General features: G+C 47.1%; 1 protein-coding gene across 2 annotated transcripts in view; it reads left to right on the forward strand.

Moving 5' to 3' along the window:
* The window catches only part of LOC138672596 (bromodomain and WD repeat-containing protein 1-like), a 139715-nt gene that overhangs the window by 52076 nt on the left and 60126 nt on the right, over positions 1–27513 (forward strand). For both annotated transcript variants that reach the window (XM_069760732.1, XM_069760731.1), the window contains exons 8-19: positions 1724–1945; positions 3753–3853; positions 3946–4016; positions 4416–4516; positions 5420–5460; positions 14840–14941; positions 21998–22145; positions 23404–23538; positions 23854–23982; positions 24327–24552; positions 25011–25163; positions 25332–25494. In XM_069760732.1, coding sequence (XP_069616833.1) covers positions 1724–1945; positions 3753–3853; positions 3946–4016; positions 4416–4516; positions 5420–5460; positions 14840–14941; positions 21998–22145; positions 23404–23538; positions 23854–23982; positions 24327–24552; positions 25011–25163; positions 25332–25494 — 1592 coding nt within the window. The remainder of the gene's footprint in view (positions 1–1723; positions 1946–3752; positions 3854–3945; positions 4017–4415; positions 4517–5419; positions 5461–14839; positions 14942–21997; positions 22146–23403; positions 23539–23853; positions 23983–24326; positions 24553–25010; positions 25164–25331; positions 25495–27513) is intronic.

Consider the following 27513-nt stretch of genomic DNA (forward strand, 5'->3'; position numbering starts at 1 on the left):
GCGTCCGCTGCCCGTTGTGAAGTCCCAGGGAGGAGGGGGTGGAGTTCCGGCCGCGCCTGCGCACTTAAAATTGCAGGACCCGACGTACGAAAAAACGTTCCCTTGAACGTTTTTTCGCTACGACGGTCCACCAAAAACCGATGCATCCAGTGCACGACGTATGGAACGTGTGTCCATACGTCGCGATGCGTCGGTAATACAAGTCTATGTGCAAAAAACGCATCCTGCGGGCAACTTTGCAGGATACGTTTTTTCACCAGAACGACGCATTGCAACGCTTGGCAAAAGACGGAAATGTGAAAGTAGCCTTACTTGTTCTCTTTCACAATTTCATCCGAGCTAAACAAGTTGAGAAACAAAATTAGTCATGGCGGGAGGAGGTAAAATAACATTGTCAACTCATTTTAATGTTGGAAACTGCACATTAAGTAATTTACTAACACAAGGTTACAGGAAGATCTGAGCCAGTGACTTCCATTAATATACTGCTGCCCCCTCCCTTACTCTGATTTTCACCCTATCTGCCCTTATGTGACCACAGATGGAGGGGCATGTGACCAGACTTGTGTGCGTGAGGGTTTCTTTTGGTTTCCTCCCACACTCCAAAGCCATATTGATAGGGAATTTATAAAATGAGCCCCAGCGGGGACAGCGATTAGGTCTGTAAAAGAGCTATATAAATGTTTAAAATATTTAATGGAGGCCCCTAATGCACGGCTCTGGTCACATGCCCATCCATCTACAGCTATGCTAGCACCAGTTAGACAAACAATACACAGGGTTAATAGTTCAAAACCCCTGTGCCCATAAGGAATACTTATAAATAGTCCCATGCTAGGAAGGTATTACCCTATAGAAAACTTTAGCACAACAGAACTAGAATAGTAAATAAGTAATTTTATTGAATAATTAAAATAATATACAATTATCAACAATGGTGAACAGTTCCAAAAAAAAAAAAGGCACCACAGACCAGAGAAATTATATAAGAAGCTATAAACCACCCCACCACAAGTAATTACACCTTGTGGAAAATTAGAAAGTAATGCCATTATGGACAAGATTGCTATCTAAAAGCCACACACAAATAAAGAGGTGGCATGGTAATCAAAAATATAAGATGGTGGTAATTACCTCTGGTCTGATGGTGCCACGGCTAGCTATGCCAGCAGCAGAGCAGACCTAAGACATTGCTGTGGATTGTTCTGTATTGTTTGACTTTCAGCAATAAAAATGACTGAGCGGTCTCTACTCTCTTCTTTGGGTGGCGGCTGCTGCTCTCTGCTTTGGGGGGCGGCGGCGACTGCTCCTCTCTGCTTTGGGGGGCGGCGGCGGCTGCTCCTCTCTGCTTTGGGGGGCGGCGGCGGCTGCTCCTCTCTGCTTTGGGGGGCGGCGGCGGCTGCTCCTCTCTGCTTTGGGGGGCGGCGGCGGCTGCTCCTCTCTGCTTTGGGGGGCAGCGGCGGCTGCTCCTCTCTGCTTTGGGGGGCGGCGGCGGCTGCTCCTCTCTGCTTTGCGTGTCTGTTGTGCTGGGGGAAAGGTTCGCGGAGCGTGATGTAGAGGGTTACGGTTGATCACAGCTGTGTTGTCCACCTGTTCTCACCGCTTCTTCCTGTAAGCTCGGTGCAATATGTAAAACTTGTGTAGACAAAGCTGTTCCTGTTCAGATGATGACATTGCATGCCTCTGATAATTTTTCTCATTTTTGTCTCTCCTCCCATCTCAGGGCTCAGATGACTGCTTGGTGAAGGTCTGGTCTGCACTTGATGGACGGCTGCTAGCCACACTAAGAGGTCACTCAGCCGAGATCTCTGAACTTACTGTGAACTGTGAAAACACCCTGATCGCTGCTGCAAGCTGTGAGAAGATCATCAGAGTGTGGTCTCTCCGAACCTGTGCACCCGTGGCGGTGCTACAAGGTCACTCAGGGGCTGTTACCTCATTACTTGTAAGCATCATTTCCAATAATAAAAGCTGCGTTCATTCATCCCATCCCCTGGCCATCACCCTAGTGATTAGAGCCTAAGTCACATGCTGCAAACTTGCATTTGCAGCGTGCAAGTCTGCATTTTTCTAGACTCGCATCCTCCTAGTAGCAATGCTTTTAGGGGACATGGTGCCTTACAGAGGAACATCATACAATAGCACCCTTTGTGTCTATAGGAGCTGTTCCCATACTGGCTCGTGGCACTACTGCTTATACTTACAGCGGGGTATATGTTTTTTTTTTTTTTTCTATCTTTGGTTTTGTCCATTGTGCCAGTGTTTAACAGTATAATGGAGTTTTGGATCCTGTAAAGCAATTAGTGCGGCAGCTCTCTATACCTGGCATGGACACTTAAAGGGCTGCTCTCACTTCCTCTGGGTGTATGGTACATCTGAAGATGGGGAGAGTGAGGCCATCGTTGACTGTGCACGGGGATCGGGTGATATAACAATGTGATATGATCCCCAGATGAGCCAATGCTGGGGTGAATATAAATGTCATTTTACAATGGGGAGCATGGGGATTCAGAAGGGGTTGTCAGAGTCCGAATGCTTTATCTCCGCCTCCAACAGTTCTATAGAATTGTCATTAACTGAAACTCCAAAGGGGTTAACTTGCCTTTCTAAATAGGTAAAACTGTGTAGTGTAAAAACAAGCAACATTGCAATTTGCTTCTTATTCAAAATAAAGAAATAAATAATAATAAAAATCCTCTTTTCTAATCTGGAGCACACTGCTTCACCATGGCGGGCATCTAGGCAGGAGGCAGAGGAGCGCTGCGCTGCGCTCCTGAACATAGGAACTGAAGACAAACCCTTTAAAGGGAACCTGTCACCCCGTTTTTTCAGATTGAGATATAAATACTGTTAAATAGGTCCTGCGCTGTGCGTTACAATAGTGTATGTAGTGTACCCTGATTCCCCACCTATGCTGCGAAATACATTACCAAAGTCGCCGTTTTCGCCTGTCAATCAGGCTGGTCAGGTCGGGTGGGCTGGTGACATCGCTGTTTCTTCCCCAGCTTTCCGTTGGTGGCGTAGTGGTGTGCGCATGTCCAAGTGCCGAATCCACTGCGTGCAGGTGAAGAAAAAGCGCGCGATCTGTGCTATTACCCTTGTCATCGGTGGGGGTGGCCATCTTCCTGAGGCCGCGCGTGCGCAGATGGAGTGCTCTGCTGCACGGGGCTTCAGGAAAATGGCCGCGGGATGCCGCGCGTGCGCAGATGGAGATCGCGGCGGCCATTTTCCCAAAGCAGAGTTTGCTTTAATAACTTCACTATTGGGCATAAAATGAAGAAAAAAACAAACTTGTGGACAACCTAATTAAGTTCAGACCGGTGTATTGGTTCATATACTAACCACAATGCCTGAGCTGAGTGCAGGTCCCCAACCCAAACTCGCATCCTTATAAACGCAGATGGATGTAAATTTTAGTCAGGAGATCAATGTTCAGGTCACCTGGCATTGCAGTCTACAGACCATGAAATACACCTGTATGAACCCAGCCTACTCACATGGCTCAGTGGTTAGCATTACTTTCCAGCACTGAGGTGAGACCCAGGGTTCAAAACCCACCAAGGACAACATCTGCAAGGAGTTAGTACGTTCTCCTGCTCCAAAGACTTATCGATCGGGGTTTGAGATGGCTCACTCTGTCCCCATTGGGTCTCATAAAGCCTGAAAACACTGCGGAATATGTTGGTGCTATGTAAACCAGCGTAATAAAGTAATTAATAAGCTTCAATCTTTACATGGTTTCTCTTTTCTAGTTCAGCCCACTGATCAAAGGTTCTACCCGATACTTGGTGTCTACCGGCGGAGATGCTACAGTCTGCCTATGGCAATGGGATGTGGATACCTTACAGTTCAAGTGCGTACCATGGCTTTTATGCAGAATTCTTTTTATTTATTATTTCTTTATATATTCTTTATATATTTGTATTTTTTTTCCTTCATTATCAGTGATCATCCCCTGAAATTCATTGAAAAGTCTGGTCCTGGAGCTCAGATGCTGTGTTCTTCGTGCAGTGCCGGTGAGTAGTCCTCTATTATTGTATTATGACTTGTATGTGTCTCTGTATCATAATAGCATTTGGCGGGTGACCTTAAAGGGGGTGCTCCTGTCTAATTTTCTAGCTTATATATGCACCTCTGTATAGAAGGGTATCGGCGCCATTGAGCTTCCTACCAGGTTTGCTGCATATGGAAAATCTGCAAACGTTCTCAATCAGCCGCTACTAATCCTATAAGACCTGTATCTACCGACTCCCATCCCGCCCAGTATGCCGACTGCTGTATCAGCCTGCTGGTGAATGAATGGAGAGATTGGCAATGCTTCTCCTCTGCTCTCACCATTCACTTACATGTGTCATGAAATCTGTCTTGTGTGAACACGGTCTAATTCTACTACCCGCACGTTTTGTTTGTTGCAGGTGGAATGTTTTTGGCGGTCGGTGGCAGTGACCACGCTATCAGACTCTATTGTTTTGGAAATGAAAACCCTGCGAAAGTGTCTGAACTTGAAGACCATAATGTGAGTACCTCAACCTTCTTAACAATGCGCTTAAGGTTTCCTTCCTTTCCTATTTGGTCCTCAAACTCTTCTAGACTGAAGCCATGAACTATTAGACCTTATACTCAAATACTTAAGTATTTGTTTTATACAACTGCGAATATTTGAGTTAAATCGGCATGCATGTATCTGCTTGGACTAGTCCAGTAAGAAGAATACTCACTAAGATAAAGATTAGTCTGGGTTCATTTGACTTGGTCACATCCCCCTGACTGTGACTGACGGTCCCCATAGTGCTGGCATCTTCGCATTTTGCTCCCTCCCAACTCCTATGTTCTCTGTGCTCACCATAACATGGTAGCCGGGAGGAGCAGAGTTCGAAGATGCCACGAATACGGGGACTGTCACTCAAAGACCCAGACTAGTGGCAGTAGCCTCACAGGACTAGTCCTGGCTGGCTGACATTCATCAAGTTGATGTATAGAAGTTCATTTTGCAAAATTTTCAGCTGCATATACCAAAATATTACTGGAATACTTGAATAAAAGTCTAAATAAAAGTTCATGTTCATTGGTGTGGTCTAAAAACGTTGGAGGAACAGAGGGTTCCCTTTAATCTGGTTCTATTAAACTAGTGGCACAAATGCTCAATAATCCGCGCATTCCCTGCCGATCCTCCCTCATTTGTCTTCTATATTACCACGTTACAAGCAAAACTGAGAGAAATACAGAAATAATTTTTGGACTATAGACTCCTGTACCTTTTTAGATTATACGGTGTTAGTCTTGTGCCCCCCAAACCCCCTGCTATAAGATTTATTTAGACAGTGTGTACCCCCAGTGAAGGTAGAGGGCCTGGCGTTCAGTTGTATCTCTCAGAAAATAGTTTTTTCTTGTTTGTAACAGAGTTGTGTTTACATTGCAGGACATAGTTGACAGCATTCTGTTTTCCTTCAACACTGAAAGGTAGGGGATTTTTTTTAATATATATTTTTATCTTTGGGAATACAGTATTCCCTTAAACACGGTTACCGAATAACATAAATATAAGGCATCCAAGTGCAGGGGATGTATGGAGCGGGTTTAGAGATTAATCCCGCACACTACCTGGCAGGTGCACTCTGCCTCTAGCACAATCCTCCATAGCTTTTAGTAAGGGTCTCCGAAAATGGAGAAACAGTTATTTTTTTATTTATTTTTTTTTTAACGGTGTGAGGTGTTTTTTTTTAAAAAAATGACTGAAGACTAGACGAAAAAAGTGAACGTTTGGCATCACTGTAATACTGCCGCCCTGAAGAATCCATTGCCAGGTCATTTTCTTTATCGCCTCTCATTGGGGTGGGGGACACAGGAACCATGGGTGTATGCTGCTGCCACTAGGAGGCTGACACTATGCAAATAAAAAAGTTAGCTCCTCCTCTGCAGTGTACACCCCACCGACTGGCATTATACTCTTCAGTTTAGCTTAGTGTCAGTAGGAGGTTGACACGGGTCTTTCATTAGACACTTTTCTACCTCAATGTGCGTCGTTTCTTTTCAGGTTTTCCGGAAGGGATACAGGGTGAACAGTCACACCTGTATTCCCACAAGGCGGACTATGAGTACAGCGTGTACTGCCACCCCGTATCCTCATAGATCCCTCTCCAGGACCAAGAACCTAGCACACAAGCGTGCTCAGAAGTCCGGTCCTGGCCCCGTCCCTCACCCACTCGCCCGCCAGAGCCTGTCAGTTGGAGGAGACGAGGATGTCCATCACCAGCTCGACGGACGTCTAATACTTTCTTAAGGTTAGTACCGGACGGCGTGGGATGTTAGTTGAGTATCTTTCCCTGTCGGTCTCTCCTTAGGGGTCTCTGCGGATTCTCTGCAGCGGGGGAGATGTGGGCACTTGCCTACTTTCCATTGCTGCCGCCGCACCTTTTCTGACGCGGACCTCCCCAGCAGCCTGGGCGACATCTTTTGCATGGCAGCCCTGATGACCGGCCGCGCTGCTTCCTCCACGGCGGCCGCACTTTCACAGGCAGTCGCACTGCCTTTCCTGCGGCCGCATCCTGGCTCTCTGCGGCGCCCCTACAGGCAGCCGCACTGTTTTTCCCGGCGGCCGTACCTTCAGAGCGGACTCGCGGTCCTCTACAGCGGCCGCCGGCTTCCAATGTGGGCCCCGGGGCCTACTTCCGGCGACGATTCCCTTTCTATGTGGCGGCCTTGCGGCTGCCGCGCTTCTCAGGCCGGGCAGCGCCTGCACCGCGGTTTGTTCCCGGCGGTCACCGGCTTCTAATTTAGGCCCCGGCTTTTCCTGGGGCCTACTTCCAGGGCTGCGCTCCACCCACTTCCTTTTCATCGGGCGGGCTTTCTCCTGCCCGACAAACTGTGCCCTGCACGCCCAACCCACTGGCGCCATCTCACGCTGGCTCCGCACCTTCCTCCACGCCGCTGCTGGACACTCAAAGCAGGAGTTTTCTGCATTGTGCCCCGCACATTCGCCAGATAACTCCGCAGAGCGCTCATTTCTGGGTGCAGAGTACACCATCTGCGCCGGAGATCCACCGCATCTTCCTCCAGGCCTGCAGCAACCTGGTATCCGTTTTTTCGTCTGCCGTGAGTAGCTCTGCACTTCAGACTGACACCCCCCTCTGCCCCACTGTCCCCTAACCCGCTGGCATTTTCTTCAGGGACCTATTCAAAATGTCTAACTCTAAAGGGGGCCGCTCTCGTTCCTCTTCTCCTTAGTCATGTACTTTGCATGTTCGTCCTGTAACGGCAAACTTCCCTCAGGTCAGTCCTCTCTGCTCTGTCAGGCCTGCAGCAACCTGATTGTTCCCACCGCCCATGACCCCCCGGCCGATCCGCCAGAGAGTGATACCCCCATCCCAGGCTGGGCTTCCTCTCTGTCACAATCGGTGGCCGATCTAACACGGGTGTCTCAAGCTTTGGTGTCTGTGCTGGATCGGTTACCCCTGCAGACCCCCGCAGTAGCCAGCGGGTCGCAGGAAGCTCTGTCCGAGCCCGCCATTGCAAGTCGCAAAAGGTCCAGACAGGAACGCCGGTCTGAGTCCTCTTATCGCTCCATTTCGCCACTCGGTCCTCCTCTGCGGTCGGCGTCCTCCCGATCCTCCTCCCCTGAGTCAGGCGAGGCGTTCTCTGATGCACCTTCGGAGGATGTTTCGGAGCTGGATTCGAACCAAATCGCTACCATGAGGGATATGGTTCAGAATCTCATTGGAGCGATAAATCTAACCTGTGGCATCAAGGAGTCCTCTATGGCAGAGGTGTCAAACTACATTCCTCGAGAGCTGCAAACAGGTCATGTTTTCGGGATTTCCTTGTGTTGCACAGATGATAATTTAATCACCTGCACAGAATGATTCCATTACCTGTGCAATACGAAGGAAATCCTGAAAACATGACCTGTTTGCAGCCCTCGAGGAATGCAGTTTGACACCTCTGCTCTACGGAACCCGCAGATCAGGCGTTTTCGTTTAGACGGTCTAAACCACCTTCCAAGTTTTTCGCTCCTCACCCGTAATTCGAGGAGATTATGACCAGAGAAAGAGGGAACCCGACCAGACTCTTTCAGAGAGGAAAGCGACTTGGCATTTTATATCCCTTTTCTCCAGAGCTCACCGCTAATTGGACTGCTTCTCCTTCGGTGGATCCTCCAGTTTCCAGACTGTCCACCAACACGGTCCTCCCACTGTCCGGCGGAGCATCTCTGAAGGATTCTAACGATAGTCATAGTATCTTTTGCGAAGTTAGCCTTTGAAGCGGCCTCAGCTAGTCTTTGCCCGGCCTTTGCTTCCACTTGGGTTTCAAAATCAATATCCAAATGGGCCAAACAGCTCCGTCAGGGCATTCTGGACGGGGTTCCTTCCGGACAGCTGGCGGAACTTGCCAACCAGATTTCTCACGCAGGTGAATATCTGGTCTCCGCCTCCCTGGATGCCGCGTCTTGTGCGGCTCAGGCGTCCAGCAACGCGGTTGCCATCCGCCGGACCGTTTGGCTTAAGGCCTGGCAGGCGGATTTGTCCTCTAAAAAGTCCCTTACCAGCCTGCCTTTTAGGGGTCTCGTCTTTTTGGTTCTAAGCTAGACCAAATCATTAAGGACGCTACAAAGGGCACAAGCTCCCTTCTTCCCCAGGCCAAGCCTCGTCGCCCTCCTCCTAGACGTCAATTTCGGCCTTTTCGTCGCTTCGCGGCATCAAACTCCTTCTCCCAGCAGCAACAGAGGCTACAGGCACGTCAAGAGAAGACTGTATCCTTTAGGCCCTCTCCTTCCTGGCATCTTCGCTACTCCCAGGGTAGATCCTCCAGGTCTAGGACTGGAAGAACCACCTCGGCTTGACTCTCGGCTAGTCGACAGCCCACCTCCCCGGCTTGGCCGCCGTCTCCTCTTCAGGGACGTCTGGATCTCCTCAGTAGAGGACGCATGGGTCAGGGAAGTTGTATCCTCGGGATATAAGATAGAGTTCGTTACACAACCCCGGGATCGTTTTTTCGAAACCCGACCTCGAAGAGATCCCGCTCTAGTTCCGGGTTTCTTTGCAGCCATCGCTTCTCTCCTCCAAAGTCAGGGTAATTGTTCCCGTCCCAGAAAAAGAGCGGTTCACAGGTTTCTATTCAAACCTTTTTGTGGTACCGGAAAAAGACGCAGGGTGCGTCCCATTCTGGATCTCAAATTGCTGAACAGGAGAGTTCGTCTGAAGCACTTAAGGATGGAATCCCTTCGTTCAGTAATTGCTTCCATGGAGGCTCAGGAATTTCTGTGTTCCATAGATATTCAGGACGCCTACCTCCATGTTCTGATATTCCTGGGACATCACAGATACCTGCGCTTTGCAGTGCTTCAGGAATATTTTCAGTTCGTCGCCTTGCCGTTCGGTCTTGCAACTGCCCCAAAAGTTTTCACGAAGATCATGGCGGCGCTGATGGCCATCTTGAGGGTCAGAGGCCTGGTTCTGTTTCCATACCTCGACGACATCCTCATCAAGGCTCCGTCCTTTTCTCAGGCTCACGAAAGTCTGTCCATCGTTCTCGACACCCTAGCCCGTTTCGGGTGGCTGGTCAACCGGAAGAAGTCCTGCCTTATTCCCTCTCGGCGCATAATTTTTATGGGTATGCTCTTCGACACTCGTCAGACCAAGGTCTTTCTTCCCGAAGACAAGAGATCCATCCTTCGTCGGGACATACGCGTGCTCCAGGGTCCTCGGTCTCCCTCCTTCCGATCGGCCATGAAGGTTTTGGGGAGGATGGTAGCAACATTGGAAGCAATTCCCTTTGCCCAATTTCACTCGAGACCTCTTCAGCAAGCCATCCTTTCTCAGTGGAACAGGTCTGTCTTCTCCCTGGACCGCCCGATCCGACTCTCTCCCCAGGTCAAACGGTCTCTCAACTGGTGGCTCACGTCACCTCTCGTCTCCCAGGGCAGGTCCTTCCTTCCAGTTCACTGGCAAGTGGTGACGACGGACGCCAGCCTGCTCGGCTGGGGTGCAGTGTTTCGCCACTTGACTGTACAGGGCTGCTGGTCGGCGCAGGAGGCAACTTTGCCGATCAATGTCCTCAAGATCCGGGCCATTTTTCTGTCCCTTCGTCACTGGGAAAGGATTCTCAGGGGCCTTCCAATCCGAATCCAGACAGACAATGCCACCGCCGTGGCATTATGTCAACCATCAAGGGGGGACTCTGAGCTCCTTGGCCGAGGTATCCAAGATCCTCCTCTGGGCAGAGGCAACAGCTATCCGCGGTGCATATCCCCGGCGTTGGCAATTGGGCTGCCGACTTCCTCATCCGCGAGGGTCTCGCGGCAGGGGAATGGTCTTTACATCCAGAGGTCTGCCATCAGATTTGTCTTCGATGTGGTACTCCGGACGTGGACCTTACGGCGTCTCGAATGAACAGGAAGGTTCCGCAGTTCGTCTCCAGGTCTCGTGATCCTCTTGCAGTGGGCGTCGACGCTCTGGCCATTCCTTGGTCACAGTTCGTGCTGCCGTACCTGTTCCCACCCCTGCCATTACTTCCCAAACTGTTGAAGATCAAAGCGGAAGGGGTGCCGGTCATTCTGATCGCCCCGGATTGGCCCAGGAGAGCTTGGTTCGTGGAGCTCGTCAATCTTCTCGCAGACGCTCCCTGGCGCCTTCCAGACAGGCCTGATCTGCTGTCTCAGGGTCCGACCTGCCACCCGAATTCTCGGTCGCTCAGTTTAACGGCGTGGCTGAGACCGCAGTTCTACAACATGTGTACAGATCCATCTTCTGGCGTCATGTCCGGGCCTGGTGGCGCTACATCGACGATATCTTCTGTATATGGGAAGGTACTCGTGAGGACCTCCTTGACTTTGTGGTAGAACTCAATAGTATTCATTCTGAGCTAAAGTTCACTATGACCTGCTCAACTGAGAAGGTGCAATTTTTAGACACCATGGTCTACAAACAGGATGATAAACTATGTACCGATTTGTATACAAAGGTGACGGATAGGAACAACCTCTTGTGCTATGATAGTTACCATCCTAGACGAATGATGGATTCGTTACCTTGGAGCCAGCTTATTCGGGTACGTCGAATTGTGACTGATACAGGGATTTGTGATAAAAGGTTGGACGAAATGTGTGACAAATTTATACGGAGAGGGTACCCATTGGTGAAAGTTATGGGACATAGGGAAAAAGCGGCGAGATTGACCGATGATGACCTACAAATCCAGCAGAGTAGAGATAAACAAAAACGTGTGCCATTTGTGTCTACCTATTGTCCGGCCAGCAATGGCATTGCTAATATCCTCAATAAGCATTGGGGGATTTTACACAAGGGTTTACCTCAGATTCAAGATTTCGGCTCACGCCCTATCCTTTCGTATAGACGGGGACGTAATTTTAAAGATCTATTGGTCAAGTCAGATATTGGGACAGGGAGAGGGGCCATCCAGAGGACTTTGGTTCCTCCCCGGATGGGCAACTTTCCCTGCCTCAATTGTGCCTGTTGTGGCAATATGCTTAAGGGAGACAGTTTTTGCCATCTGCAAACTGGGAAAAAATTTCTTATTAAGGATCGGTACACGTGCTCATCAAAATTTGTTGTGTACCTGATAGTGTGCCCGTGTGGACTCATGTATGTCGGAGAAACGACAATGGAAGTGAGACAGCGAATAAGCAAGCACAAGAGCACGATACGTACTAATTTGACCGATCTACCAATCCCTAAGCATTTTAGTGAGTGTAGACGTTCTATTAACCAGCTGCGCTTTAGAGTAATTGATGGGGTCCCGGCCCTGAGGAGAGGGGGTGATGGGAAACTCAAACTGAAACAAAAAGAACTAAGGTGGATTTCAATGTTGGGAACATTGCAGCCCAGTGGGCTCAATTTAGAGTATAATCTTCAGATTTGTATGACATAACTGTCGTAATGACATTTGGGTCTGATGAGCTATGGCTAATCCAGCAGTTGTATTTATGGATGTTGTTTTCCCCCCCACTTTCTTAGTGAGCGTGTCCTCTTCCGTGTATTTTATTTGCTTTTATATTTGTTTTCTTTTTGTTTTTTGTTATTGAGATTTATATGTATTTAGTTTTATTATATCTTTTTTCTTTTTTGCGTTACTGAAATAAATGTTGATTTTTTCATTTGAGTATAGGTGGGGGAGCTCATTTTCCTCTTTACTCCGCAAATGGTTTGTATTCTTTATTATTATGAGCTGGTTTCTTTCCTGGGCTTATTGCCTGGCAGGCTATGCTTGTGCGGCAGTGGTGGTTGCCATAGATATGGCTATGTCTGCGTTCCCCCTGTAGCGCAGGCTCAGTGCGGTGTGTGGGCGGGTTGGTTAACACAGTGTGTTTTCACTGTGGTGTCCGACCCGGTCATGTGACTGGTTACTGTGTCCTGTGTCTTAGGGTGGTACTGGGTTGGGGGCGCTTCGCGCGTGCGCGTTCGTTTGCATTGCGGGGCGGCCGGGTGGTTGTCTCTGCGGTGCGCAGGCGCGGGCGGTCTTTGGCGTCTGGGACGCCTGGCGCGTGCGTGCTTGGGTGTACTATGGGGCGGTCATGTGGCCGGGCTGTGGTGCACCTTGTGCGCATGCGCCGGCGTCCTCCGACGATTGGACATATCCCTGCCCATCCTGATTGGTTAGATTTATTTTGTGCGCTCTTTTTCTTAGCATCCTGTGATTGGAGGATAAAGGGGACTGACTCATGGACATCGTGTGATTGGCGGAGGTGCCACCATAGCAACCTGACAACAGACACAACCATTGGATCAATGATGTATGACATGTTTGTTTATATATGGGATTTTAAGTATTATGCCCTTCTGTGTGTACATTTCTATGTGATATGGACAGTGGGGACATTATTTAAATGTAATTGGTTATATATAGGTATATTAGTAGATATTTAAGCAAATTTTGATGTGTATTGAATAAAGGCCGCTTCTGGATGGTGATTGGTGCTCATGTGAGCTCCACACTATTTAAGATGGCCACTTTTGATATTGTGTATACTTGACAAAGGCCAACCTGGCCGAAACGTTGTATTTTACCATGGCAGAATAAAGATACATTTTGGATTTTCATCACCTGGTATGGATGCTGCTCTTCCTTTTTCATGCGCAGTTCTACAAGCGTCTGGCCTTTCGGACCGGGTGATTCACACCATGATTCAGGCTCGGAAGCCTTCGTCTTCCAGGATCTACTATCGTGCCTGGAAAGCTTACTTCTATTGGTGCGAGTCCAACCGCGTTTCATCTATGTCCTTTTCCCTGCCTTCCATTTTGGCCTTCCTTCAGGCAGGACTGGATTCGGGCCTGGCTCTTACTTCCCTGAAGGGCCAGGTCTCTGCGCTTTCCATACTTTTTTCAGAAGACCTTAGCTTCTCGGCCACAGGTTAAGACCTTCCTTCAAGGAGTGGCCCATGCTGTCCCTCCGTTCAGGGCCCCTGTGGATTCATGGGATTTAAACCTGGTACTGGACGTTCTGAGGGTTTCCCCCTTTGAGCCCCTCAGGGAGATTCCCCTGTCAGTCCTATCGTGAAAGGTGGCCTTTCTTGTGGCCATCACTTCTATCCGCCGCGTTTCCGAGTTGGCGGCCCTGTCTTGCCGTCCTCCGTTCTTGGTCATCCACCAGGACAAGGTGGTCCTCAGGCCTCCGCCTTCTTTTCTTCCTAAGGTGGTTTCCACCTTCCACCTCAACAAGGACATCGTTCTGCCTTCCTTTTGTCCAGCTCCGACTCATCCTCTGGAGCGATCGTTGAACAAGCTGGACCTCGTCAGGGCATTGAGGATCTACCTCAATAGAACGTCCACTTTCCGGAAGACAGATTATTTTTTCGTCATTCCTGGTGGCCCGCGCAGAGGCCAACCGGCTTCTAAGGCGACTATTGCTCGCTGGATCAGAACGGCAATTCTGGAGGCTTACCGGGTCAAGAACAGAGTGCCCCCTCCTGGGATCAAGGCTCACTCTACCTGGGCAGTCGGCGCCTCCTGGACGGTGCACCACAGGGCTTCCGCCCTACAGCTTTGCAAAGCGGCAACTTGGTCTTCCATCCACACATTCGCCAAATTTTACAAGGTCCATACCTACGCTTCGGCGGACGCCAGCCTAGGCAGAAGGATCTTGCAGGCGGCAGTGGTGAGTCCTCTGACCTGATGGAAGTCTGTTTTTCCCGCCCCAGGGACTGCTTTGGGACGTCCCATGGTTCCTGTGTCCCCCAATGAGAGGCGATAAAGAAAACAGGATTTTTGGTTGCTTACCGTAAAATCTGTTTATTGGAGCCTCCATTGGGGGACACAGCACCCTCCCAATGTTTCTCAGTTTCTGATTTACGTTCTGACTGTTCTCACGTTTACAGTTCTCAAGTTTGTGGTTATGGTTTTCCAACCTTGTTGTTTATCTCCTACTGCTTTCTCACTAACTGAAGAGTATGCCAGTCGGTGGGGTGTACACTGCAGAGGAGGAGCTAACTTTATTTTCATAGTGTCAGCCTCCTAGTGGCAGCAGCATACACCCATGGTTCCTGTGTCTCCCAATGGAGGCTCCAAGAAACAGATTTTACAGTAAGGAACCAAAAATTCTGTTTTTACCGCACAAGCCATGAAAAAAAACAAATTGCAATTCAAATTGTTTTATTTAATTTTTTTTAAAGTGAATGGTATCAATCATAACTACAACTCGTCCCGCTAAAAAAGTGCTCATACGGCAATGTCGATGGGGGAATAAAATGTTAAAGGAAAAAGTGCAAAAACGGCAATTTGGTTGCTTCTTCCCCCGCTTACTCTTTTGTGACTGTCAGAGATGGCCAAGTAATTGGGGGGCGCTCTAACACTTTGAGGAGTTTACTCACAACAGAAGTAATTTTTTTCAGGTTTGTAAGTGGAAGCAAAGATGGAACGGCTCGAATATGGCGTCTAGAGGAGCAGGAGTGGAAAAGCATCGTACTCGACATGGATATGACTCTAGATGACAGGTGTAGTATCCCGACTTATCTACTAGTTTTCTATTAACCATGAGAAACAAAGATGGTTTCCTCCATAGAAATAGAGACTTTGTGCTGTCCTTGCCTTTCTGTTATTACATTTAAAGGGTTTCCCAGGTTGCATTTTTTTCTCTTTAGACATCCTCTTGGTAAAAATGACAAAATCGGCCTTAGTTACCCCTCGCCTCTCCTCTGCTGTCCCTGGACGTTGCTGACCTGACTGCATCAGTCATGTCCCCTCTGCAGCACGTAACTACTGCAACCACTCTCTGGGATCAGCAGTCTTCTGCTGTCTACACTGTTTTTTTGATTGGCTTCATGCTTCTCTGTATTGCTTGCTTTTGTCTTTTTTTTTTTGTTGTTGTTCCTATTGGCAGGTAACATCCTTTTCTGCATCTTCCTTCACTCTTTGCCGGACTGAGGAGACCTCTGGCATTGTCCGTCATGACGTTACAATATGGCTGGCCCGAAACCTTCTGTCAGACGCAATGTGAAGGAAGTTGCAGAAGGACATCGTTTGCCATGCAGAACAGAAAAGACAGGAGCCGGCAGAGGCACAGCAAACCCATACATTTTACCAGAAATGTATTTTTCAATACTTTTTCAACTGTGTTTAAGGGCTGGGATCTAGCCCAATAAAGCGCTGCAAAAAAAGATATTCACAGCAATGTGTAAACTACGCTGCTGTGCAAATGTTCAATTTTTATTTTTAACCGATGCAGTGTTTGGAAGCAATGAATCTGTTGAAAGTAGTAAGTAACATGTTCCTCCTTCGGGCGGCTTCATCTGGATGCCGAACGATCTTAATAGTTGAAATTACAGCAAAAAGACCCACAGAAAACCGCAAAATCGCCAGCAATGCCACATCAGGAAAAAGGCAAATTGTTCCTGAAGTGTCTTCGCCTAGGAAAACCTTGTCAGCTGCGCTGTCTGAATAAAAACATTGTGTGTACATACCCAAAGATAGATTTATCAATTGCATCTTTTCAAAAAGTCTCTTTACTAGAGGAGCGACATAAATGGTAAAAAAAAAAATTAGTTCTCAACAGGAGTGTTCCTTGAAAATCTGCCAAACCTTTCTCAAGCTTTGTGTAACTGATTAACGGCAACGCAGCCACAAGCCACACCGACTACAAACTTCTATATACAGTATATCACAAAAGTGAGTACACCTCTCACATTATCTTTTCATGGGATATCTCTCAAGATCTGACACTCAGATACAATGTGCAGTAGTCAGTGTGCAGCTTGTATAACGGTGTAAATTTGGTTCTCTCTAAGTAACTTGCAAACAGCCATTAATGTCTAAACCGCTGGCAACAAAACTGAGTACACCCCTAGGTGAAAATGGCTAAATTGTGCCAAATTAGCTGTTCTCTCCCAGGTGTCATGTGACTCATATTAGTGTTACAAGGTCTCAGGTGTGAATAGGGAGCAGGTGTGTAACATTTGCTTTTCTCTCACACTCACATATTGGTCACTGGAAGTCCAGCATGGCGCCTCATGGCAAAAAACTAAGGATCTGGGGAAAAAAAAAAAATTGTTGCTCTTCATAAAGTTGGGTGAGGCTATAAGATGACTGCCAACACCGACACTGAGCTGCAGCCCAGTGGCCATGACCAGATAGCAGTGTAATAAGACTGGTTCCTCAGAGCTGACCTTGCTACGGACAGTCTAACAGAGTGCACGTGCTCAGTGTCGTATCCAGAGGATATCCCCGCTCAATAGACGAATGAGTGTGCCTGACATTGCTACAGAGGTTACAGTGGTGGTGGGGAGGATCAATCAGCCTGTCAGTGCACAGACCATACACAGAGGTTACAGGGGTGGGGGGTCCACCGGTCAGTACTCAGACCATACGTCGCACACTGCATTAAATTGATCTCCATGGCTGTCATCCCAGAAGGAAGCCTCTTCTGAAGATTATGCACAAGAAAGCCCTCAGTTTGCTGAAGACAAGCACACATAAGACCTGGATTACTGGAACCTTGTCATATGGTCTGGTGAGACCAAGATTAAGTTATTTGGTTCAGATGTCAAACGTGTGTGTTGTGGGAACCAGGTGAGGGGTGCAAAGACAAGTATCTCTTGCCTACAGTCAAACATGGTGGGAGAGTCATGGTTTGGGGCTGCTGTCCTCTGTGGGGGGAGGGGGAGGGGGGGTTACAGATCATTGAGAGAACCATGAATGCCAACATGTACTGTGACATACTGAAGCACAGCAGGATCCCCCTCCATTCAGAATCTGGGCTGCAGGGCGGTATGCCACCATAGCGACCCCAAACACATCTCCAAGACCACCACTGCCTTGTAAAGAAACTGACGGTAAAGGTGCTGGACTGGCCAAGAATGTCTCCAGAGCTCAACCCTATTGAGCTTCTGTGGGGCATCCTCAAACTGAAGGTGGAGGAGCACAAGGTCTCTAACATCCTCCAGCTCCGTGATGTCGTCATGGAGGAGAGAAGAGGATTCTAGAGGCCACCGGTGAAGTTCTAGTGACCTCCATGTACAAGGCAGTTAAGGCTGTGCGTGAAAATATTGGTGGCTGCACAAAATATTCACAGTTTGGGCCATTTTCACTTTGGTGTGTACTCACTTTTCTTGCCAGCAGTTTAGACATTAATGGCTGTTTGTGAGTTACTTAGAGGACACCAAATTTACACTGTTATACAAGCTGCACACTGACTGCTGTACATTGTATCAGTGCCAGATCTTCAGCGTTGTCCCATGAAAAGATGAGAATATACACCGTGTGCACTGCTATAGTCCGGTGCAGAGACTAGGTACCCAAACCATATAGTAAAATGTGAAAAAGTCTCGCACTCGACTTAAGTATTTTTAATTGTAGATTTATTAGTACTAGAGGTAGCACTGGAAACGTTTCAGCCCAAACGGACTTTCATCAGTCACTACAACATCAAAGAAAAGAAAATACAATGTGGTATGCAAACAACAAAACATAACTAGAACAAAAGTATATACAAAATATCACAAAAATATAATTGGAGCCAAAATTGTAGATTTTCCATCTTAACGGTGGTACCGCAGTGAAATCGTACATAATAACCTCGCTTTGTGTGTTATGTAATAGTTATTCTGAACGTAAAAATTAGAACACGTACCGTGCTGTGCCAACTAGTGTGGGGCGATAATTCCTATATTAGGATGCAAGCAATGCGTGGTGCCTAATGTGGCATAAGGAGAAAACAAGGATTTGTAAACCATATGTAAAGATTAGGTAATAGGACTAGTATGGAAAAGGTAGTACTTACAGGTAGTAACCGCCTTAAATAGGAGTGGGATAGTAGATGAGAGGAATATGCAAAGACTGTGGAATGATGGTAACAAAAAGAGGAAGGGAGGGGGGGGGTTAGTTAGAATAAAGATTTGTCATGTCGGTGAACCCCTATAAAAGTAGAGCCTCCCTATGTAGATACCTCAGAAAAGCGTATACTGGGCTTGAGGTAGTCACCTCAGACGGCCACATATGAAACAGGGGCTGCAGGGAATGAAAAGTAAGAATGTGTCAACGCATTAAGTAAAGTGCTCTCCTAACCGGTTTGCAGGCGTCTAGTACAGTACCTGGAGGGAAACCGCTGCGGTATGTGAGTTGGAGTCCACTGCTCGTATGAAGAGTGTGTGTTAGCGGCGTGCTTAAGTCCCCGGGGCCTGTGCTGCGGTGAGACGCCGCAACTGGATATGACGTAATAGGATACAGCCGGACCGGAAGCGCATGGCCATGCGGGTCACGGTGATGTTATGCGTTCCATGGTAGTAGCGCTGATGTTGGGGCAGCATAAAGTATAGCGTAATGCACCTGGGCAACTATATTGCGCGGTAAAAGGGTGGAGAGGAAGGGAATAAACGTATTTTTAATAAGATGTAGCGGCTCTGTAAAAGAGCCGAAGATGGGAAGAAAAAGGAGGCAGGGTTAGAGGAGGAGTACTATGCGTGGGACGTAGCAGTACATGGGAGTGGAATGGGAATGAGGAATGGATATTATGTGATCAGCGGACTATAATGAGGGGTAAGGGATGGAGGCTATATTGTCTGCAGGCTCAGTGTATATGGGGATGGTAAGGAGAAATACGATATAGGGGTAAAATAAACCCACTGAGCATAGTGTGTGAATGCGGTGCCAAGCACTGTGATGTATTGAGGTGGATAGAAACGTGACATACGTTCTAAGAGTGCCGCAAAACGACTCATATACTTAGATAAATAGCGTGTCTGTGGTGAGTGGTGGCGATCAAACAAATAACTATACACGGAGGGTGATGATCGGTCCGGTGGTGACAGTAGTTCGTGATGTGCCAACCAATCGTTAGTACAGACGACTCTAGGAGACAAAGATATACGTTAGTACACATTTTTAAAAACATATGTCATGTAAGACAGTCAAAACAATGGTACATCAGCAGCTAGAAAGAGCACTCGGTAACCTTAAATAAATGCTGATGGTTCGTATTCCCTGTTTAGTCCTTTTGGTAATGTATCCAGTATGCCTCATGTTTCTTGAGCATAAGGATTCTATTTCCCCCCCTACGCTGTATGGGAACTTGCTCAAGGACTTGAAATTTCAACTGTGGGATATTATGTCCTGATGTATGGAAGTGGTGGGGTAGCGGTAACAAAAGATTATTGCAGCAGATGGTAGATTTGTGTTTAGACACTCGATCCCTGATTGGTTGTGATGTTTCCCCCACATATAACAGGCCACGTGGGCATTTGATGACGTAGATCACATATGTGGAACTACACGTGAAGTACCCTCTGATTTTGAATTCTTTGCCAGAATATGGATGTGTGACCACGTTGCCTTTAAGAACATTATTACATTGGACACAATGTAAGCAAGTGAAAGTGCCTTCCCTTGGTTTACCTAAAAAGCTCTGTCTCATGATGGTGTTGGTGCCAATATCGGCCTTAACAAGATTATCCTGCAGACTTGGAGCTCTTTTAAAACATGGAAGGAATGGGTGTTGGAATTCTGCAACATTAGGGTAGGCATTGGAGAGGATCGGCCAGTTGCTACTTATAGCATTGACTACCAATGTGTCAAGAAAATTCATGCTCCAGAGGTCATAGTTCATAGTAAAAGTAATGCCAGGCCAGGAGGTGTTTAGAAGTGACAGGAAGGCGTGGAGGTTTTCTTCCGTACCCTGCCATACGCAGAACACATCGTCAATGTATCTTCTCCATGTGATGATGTTATCCTTGAACAAAGTACTCATGTATATGATGCTCTCCTCAAAATGAACCATGTACGCATTTGCATATGGAGGTGCTGCGTGTGACCCCATAGCGGTCCCCGTTTTTGTAGGTAAAATGTGTCTTGGAATAGAAAGAAATTGGACAGAAGTATGACCCTTAAGAGGTCAGTACACAGTGAGATCTGGTCTGCATCCATGTCAGTTTTCTCAAGTAGATGACGTACTGAGTGGATACCCTCCTCGTGAGGAATAGAGGTATACAGGTCCCTCACGTCGAGGGTCACTAAGAGGGCATCCATAGGATTGATGTTGATCTCGCCAATAAGTTTTAGAAAAGAACCCGTGTCTAACAAAAATGATCTAGACTTCTGTATGAGAGGAGTAAGAATTCTCTCAATATATCTCGCTATAGCGGATAATATCGAGTCTGTGGAGGACACTATGGGCCTCCCTGGTGGATTCTCTAAATGTTTGTGGATCTTCGGCAATGTGTAGAAGACCGGTATGATGGGATTAGGGTTCAAAAGGAAACTACATGTCTTCTGATCTAAAACGCCCAAATCAGTGTATTTGTGAAGTATGGTCTCAATACTGTGGCGAATAGCATGTGAGGGATCCCTATCTAGTGCCTGATAGATGGAGTTATCACTCAGTTGTCGTGTTATCTCAGCCAGATACTTGGTTTTATCCATGATCACTAGGGCCCCACCCTTGTCGGCCGGTTTCATAATAATAGATTTGTCCCCCTGAAGATTTTTAAGTGTCTCTCCTCAGCAGTTTGGGAGGATAGAAAAGGTTGTCCCTTTCTATATTGTCTCTGAGGGATGCAAATGAGTCTTGTATAAAACTAACAAAAGTTTCAACCGCATGAGAACAGTGTGGGCGTCTAAAGTGACTTTTGTTCCGTAAGCCCAAACTAGAAGAAGACAGTAGCTTGGGGTTGTTACTGGTGGGAACAGTATCTATAGCTGGAGGATTTGTAGAAAAATGCGCTTTTAATCTAATCAGGCAAAAAAATCTCTGGAGGTCCATGTCGAAATCAAACATACGGCAACGATATGATGGGCAGAATGAGAGTCCTTTTTGTAGGAGCGAGTGTTCGGCAACATTCAGAGTTCGAGATGAGATATTAATCAGTAGGTTGTCCATACCTTTGATCGGGTGATCCTGTTGGTATCCTGGTTTCTTAAGTTTCTGTCCCCGTCTGGTCTTCTTTTGGGGTATCGGCGTTGTCCTAAAAAAGGAATAGTTGACACCGAAGAAGATGGTCCAGATTCGTGGTCTGACCCCGAGGTTGAGAGATCTGAGGACGTAGGTTGATTCGGACGTGTTGGTGCGCCAAGAGTTGTCCTGCCATCTATAGACTCTGTTATTTTTATAGTCCTCTGCGTCCCTTACAAACTTGTTTCGTTTTCTGACTTCAATGTCCCTTTTGTGTCGGGTAATGCGGTCCTGGATCTCAGTCTTGAGGGAAGACAGCTCCTCCGGTGTACCTGTTGCAGATAACTGAACTTCGATAGTCTTAATTTTCTCAGAGTTGTCAGCAATTGCACGTTGAAGATATTCTACTGTCAGGGTAATTAAATCCAGAGAACACTTATTGAGGATGTGCTCAAATTTAGTGCAGAAGTCAGGTGAATCATAAGATATCCTAAAATGTTTATAGAAATGTGAGGGGTGTACTCATGTTTGTGATATACTGTACTCTGACTTGCAAAAACATGCAAGCAGCCTGCCACATGTAGCCATCTTCCCCCATGTCATCCTCCTACCCGCAGATCAGGTGAACGTTTACTTGGATGTTTTATTTATTTATTTTTTCTTTCTCCCTCAGACCATCTCCTAATGATAACCCGTATCCAAAGCCCAAGGTCCTCATGATTGCATGGGACATAATGGATGATTATGTTGTGACTGCGAGCAGCGCCCACCTGCTGAAGGTGTGGGATTCACATACTGGGAGACTGCTGCATGTTCTGATGGTGAGTACAGGATCACAGTGCTGCTAAACCGAATCTGTGCCTTCACCCTTAACCTGCCTACGTATTAAACCATAAATAGGCTTTACTTGTAAAATTGGTAAAACTATGAACAGAGGCCCAGTTGGTGGCCTACTGACAAGTTTCAATGGGGACCTGATTTCTGAAGTCTTGGGAGGCATCTGCCACTGTGGTGGAATCTGCACTGACTCGAAACAATGGATCTTTTGCTTTGCACCTGTAGGCTTCCGTAATGACAAAAAATCGACTTCTAAATGGGTGACTTGGAAACAGCTAGACCCTCTTCATGGGCTGTCTGGGGGTCGCAAGGATCAAATCAGAAAGCTGTGAACTTGTATCACAGAATAGTGGATGTGAATTGACCAGATCCAAGTAGTGGTAGGTTTTGAGCATGGTTTGGACCACAAGAGTCCTTTGGATTGTATGACCTCATCCTCCACAGCCATGCTGGTAAACGCAGCTAGATAAAGTGGGGTGGAATAGCTGACATTGGGACCGGAGGTTGGGGTGGAGAGAAAGAGGCCAAGGGGCATGTTAAGCGGATGGACTAGATTGGAATACCAAGTCAATCCAGACCTATGAGGATAGCTAGAAGCTCTCTACGTTGAATCATTTGTGTAGATGAGGTAGAGCCGGGATAACTCTACCCAACGAGTGACCAGATCTTCCATCGTGAAGGCCGGGGGTTTGAGTTCTAACTATGCGAGTTTAGTGATTGCAGTTCAGAAGGGATGGAAGCAGGAGATCTAGGATCTCCTAGGACCTCCGTAAGGCTGGACCACACTTCTTGGTCCAGAGTGTTTCAGCGAAGCGAATGTGCAGCCCTGTTTTCTATTCCTGGGCTGAAGACTGGCAAGCGCTGGCATGTGAGGTACCGTCATGTAGAGTATTCTGGCTGAACATGGTGATGCCCCCATGGTGATTCAGGAATGCCACCACAGTATAGTTAGACTTTCTCGTAATAGCCTTGGAAAAGGGGAGAGAGTCAGGAGGCTAGCTCTGAGTTGTGGATGGCTTCTCCTGGAGTGTTTTTTTTTTTTTTTTTTTTTTTGTCCAGTGAGGACAAAAAAAAAGATGCTACTTCAGAGAGACACAATTGGTATGTGTCCACGTTCAGGATTGCATCAGGATTTGACACTTCCGGAGTTTATGCACATTACTATGACTGCCTTGACTTTGCCTATGAATTGTCATTCTATATTGTCTTTTTTTTTTTTTTTCTTTTTTTTTTTGGTACCAGGGTCATGAAGATGACATCTATGTATTGGAACCTCACCCCTATGACTCCAGAATGATGTTATCTGCAGGACACGATGGAAATATATCTATGTGGGATATAAAAAATGGCACCAAAGTCATGCACTGCTTTAATCTGGTAAGCTGCTCTTTTCTGGCCCATCCAAAAGCGGAGAGAGGGTGGTGAAACAGATTAGACAATGCAGGCTGACCCCTGCTCTTTACTTAACTAAACATTTTTTTTTCAACATCTATAGAGCGAAAATAAGACATTGTGACTGCCTGCAGCCACCACTAGAGGGAGCTTTAGGGCACTTACTGCATACAGAATGGGATTTACTAATGTATCTATAAGATATCCTATTTTTGATATCCTTTCCTGTCTATTACTTATAGAGCAAAAATGTGCATTGTGGTGTTAATCATTGTAATATTTCCTCCAATTTCTGCCAAGATTGAAGGACAAGGCCACGGTGCCATACTGGACTGCAAGCTGTCAGCTGACGGGCAGCGCATGGCGGGGACAGATTCCCATGGATATCTGTTGATTTTTGGATTCGGCAATAGCAAATCGTATGAGAAGGTGAGTTTTGTGTGTACATCTATAATATATATATTTTTTATACTGTGTGTCAGTTCAGGTCCATTCTTGGTCTGTTTTGCCATTTTTTTTTTTTTAGGGTGGTGTTTGTGGGCAATTTCTGCATTACAATCTGCCCTCTTATTTAAATGAAAACTGTGTAATGGCTAATTTCTCCTGTGGTGGCGCTGCAGGGATATTGATCGCTTGCTGATGGGTGTCCCAATAGACTCCTGAGAACCTTGTATGATCTGTGCCCTGTCGGGGGATCTGTCTTATCAGTAGGGGATGGTGATGGTTTTATGTTTGGGGTACTGACTTGTACCTGAATCTCCCTCTTATTTCAGATTCCCGAGCAGATGTTTTTCCACACGGACTACAGACCCCTCATTGTAGATTCAAACCATTTTGTCCTTGATGAACAGACCCAACAGGCGCCACACTTGATGCCGCCACCTTTTCTGGTAGATGTTGACGGCAACCCCCATCCGCCTCCATATCAGCGGCTGGTACCTGGGAGAGAGAACTGTTCGGATAAGCATTTGGTTCCTCAGCTGGGCTATATGGAAACTGGTAAGAATTGAGTTTATGGCTGACATTTCGAGTAGTTAATTTAAAAGGGCTATCCATCGCCGGTCACTGCCACATCGGAGGTGAGCGGTGCCAATAACGTTCCCTCCCCACAATTGTGCCCAGACTCGTGCATGTGTCCTGTTTAATATAGAGCCTTGCCGATCGTGCACACATCTCTGAAGGTTTGTGTGGTTACAGCATCGTCCGCTCCATTCACCTCCCAGGTGGAAGCGACTTGCAATAGTAACCCCTTCCTGCACTGCTCAGCATTAATACCACACGTAGGACGGGCAGCTCCTGCACCAGGTATCATTGCAGTGAGCAGATAGAGCAGTGTTGGTTATAAGAGCTGGGATCAGAGATCATGCTGATCCCGGCTGTTTAACCCCTCCCTGCTGATAACTGTGCAGTCTTCTGCTGCTTGCATGATTTACACTTTTAACTTCCTATCTCGAAAGTTGACGGAGAAATAGTGGAACAAGTGGTCAGTCAGCAGACAAACTCTGATCAGCAGAACCAGGATCCCAACCAGCGCCAGGATCAGCGGCCAAATCCAGAGCAAGAACCAGCAGCGGGCTCCAGCGCCCAGGCCAACAATGCAGCCAGAAGAGGTACTGGATGTCCGAATAGACTATGTACTAGAGCGCCATTTTTAGGAGTTCATATAGTGATTATTAGGTTGCTCTGTCTTATTATAATTATCATTAAATTTTCATTATTAAATGTTTTAATAATTTTCATTGTTTTTAATTTATTTTTATTTATTTTTTACGTCCTAGATCTTGCTTCTCCTCCAAATATCGGCCTGAGACGCAGCGGTCAGGTAGAAGGGGTTCGGCAAATGCATAACAATGCGCCTCGCAGTCAGATTGCTACCGAGACGGATTTACTTGCCTGGAGGAAGAGGGTTGTGGTGCCTGAGATACCCAGCATCTCTTACAGGTTTGTACTATGTCTGTGTTACAGCTAGTGGTGGTCTTGCTCTCTAGGGTCCGCGTTGTCTCCAAACATCCGATCTACGTTTCCTGTTAAGCTTTTGACTTTTTACATTGCTGATATTCTGAATGGATAGCGCTGCAGTATAAAGCACGGTGTAAGTACAAAGCTGGAGAATGAGGTTCTGTTGAATCCTAAAAGTGTCGAGGTTGAAAACAAGCCATGGCTGAAAGCCAACAAAACTTTATTATGGACTGTTGCTATAGAGAATAGTTTTACTCATCGGAGAAAAATTAAGGTTCATTAACCCTTTGGTGACATCGACCATACATGTACTCACTAGAGTTAAGCGACCTTGACCTTTTTAGAGTCGAGCCGGGTTTCGCGAAACCCGACTACCTCAAAAGTCGGGTCGAGTGAAATCGGCCGATTATGACGTAAAGTCGGGATCGACCGAAACACGAAACCCAATGCAAGTCAATGGGGCAGCATAGTCGGCAGTGAGTGGGGACCAGGAAAACACCTAGAGTGCCCATTTTAATGTCAAAACCATCCATTCTTCTTAATGAAGCTTGTCAAGCGTAATTTACCTTATAATTGGAAGGCATTTGAAATTGGGGGTCATTTGGCTAAAGTTGTGGTGGGTAGGGCTGGTTCAAGTAATTAGTGGGCCCAGGAAATCTGGACCACGTCACGGCAGTGGAGCAGGGAGAGGTAAGTATTTCAACTTTGCAAGTGCTGTGAACCTGAGCAAGCAGGGGGGGCCCACTCGTTGGCATTGGCACTGGCACAGGGCCCCTCAAAGTACAGCGGTGTGTTTGCACGGCGGGGGCGCCTCCCACCGGCAGCAACACTTTTGCGAACCATGAGAGGCCCTGTGCCAGTGACGTCGCCAACTAGTATTCCTCCCCCCACCTGATGAAGGAACCTGCACTTTCATCTGCACCTTCCTGTTTGTCCCCGTGTAAGGTGGTATGGTATGCGGGAAGGGGGACCTGACTTTCAGCAGGGTCACAATCTTGCAGTGTAGCGTGCACGGGAAATGTTGCGTTATGGGTCAATGTACCAGCAGACTCATCTATCACTGGCTGGGCAATGGGCAGGATGAGGAGGAAACACCGATATAGGCCCAAAGAATAAAGTGGGCTAAATGCAGTTCAAAATTGGTAACACAGGACTAATCAGGGGGCATTGCAGTGGAGGACAACTGGAATGAGAGGCTGACACAGAGAGTAGGCCCAAATCAGTAAGTAGTCGAAATGCAGTTCAAAATTGGCAACAGTAGTAAACAGGCGGCACAGCTTTGTTCAGTGGAGGAGAACAGCAAGGAGTGGCAGACACCGATAGTAGGCCCCAACCCAACTAGTAGGCCAAATGCAGTCTAACATTAACAACTACTTAACGAGCGCCTGAAAACGGAATTTCAGGACAGGAAACCAGGAGAACAGCAAGGAGCGGCAGACACCGATAGTAGGCCCCAAACCAACTAGTACGCCAAATGCAGTTGTTCCGTTTAACCACAATTTAATGAGAGCCTGAAGATAGAAGTTCAGGAAAGGCAACCTGGAGAACACCTTGGAGTGGAACACACCATCTCTCTACAGTGGAACACACCATCTCTCTACACCCCATACCCAATTTGTAGGCCTAATGCAGCGTAGTTTCCAACAACTACTAGAATCTGGAATTGCTTGCCTGAGGAGGTGGTGATGGCGAACTCAGTCGAGGGGTTCAAGAGAGGCCTGGATGTCTTCCTGGAGCAGAACAATATTGTATCATACAATTTAGGTTCTGTAGAAGGACGTAGATCTGGGGATTTATTATGATGGAATATAGGCTGAACTGGATGGACAAATGTCTTTTTTCGGCCTTACTAACTATGTTACTATGTTAACTACTAAACGAGAGCCGGAAGATCGAAGCTCAGGAAAGGCAACCTGGAGAACACCTTGGAGTGTAACACACCATCTCTCTACACCCCATACCCAATTTGTAGGCCTAATGCAGCGTAGTTTCCAACAACTA

This window comes from Ranitomeya imitator, chromosome 3, assembly GCF_032444005.1.
Source record: "Ranitomeya imitator isolate aRanImi1 chromosome 3, aRanImi1.pri, whole genome shotgun sequence".
Classification (NCBI taxonomy): domain Eukaryota; kingdom Metazoa; phylum Chordata; class Amphibia; order Anura; family Dendrobatidae; genus Ranitomeya; species Ranitomeya imitator.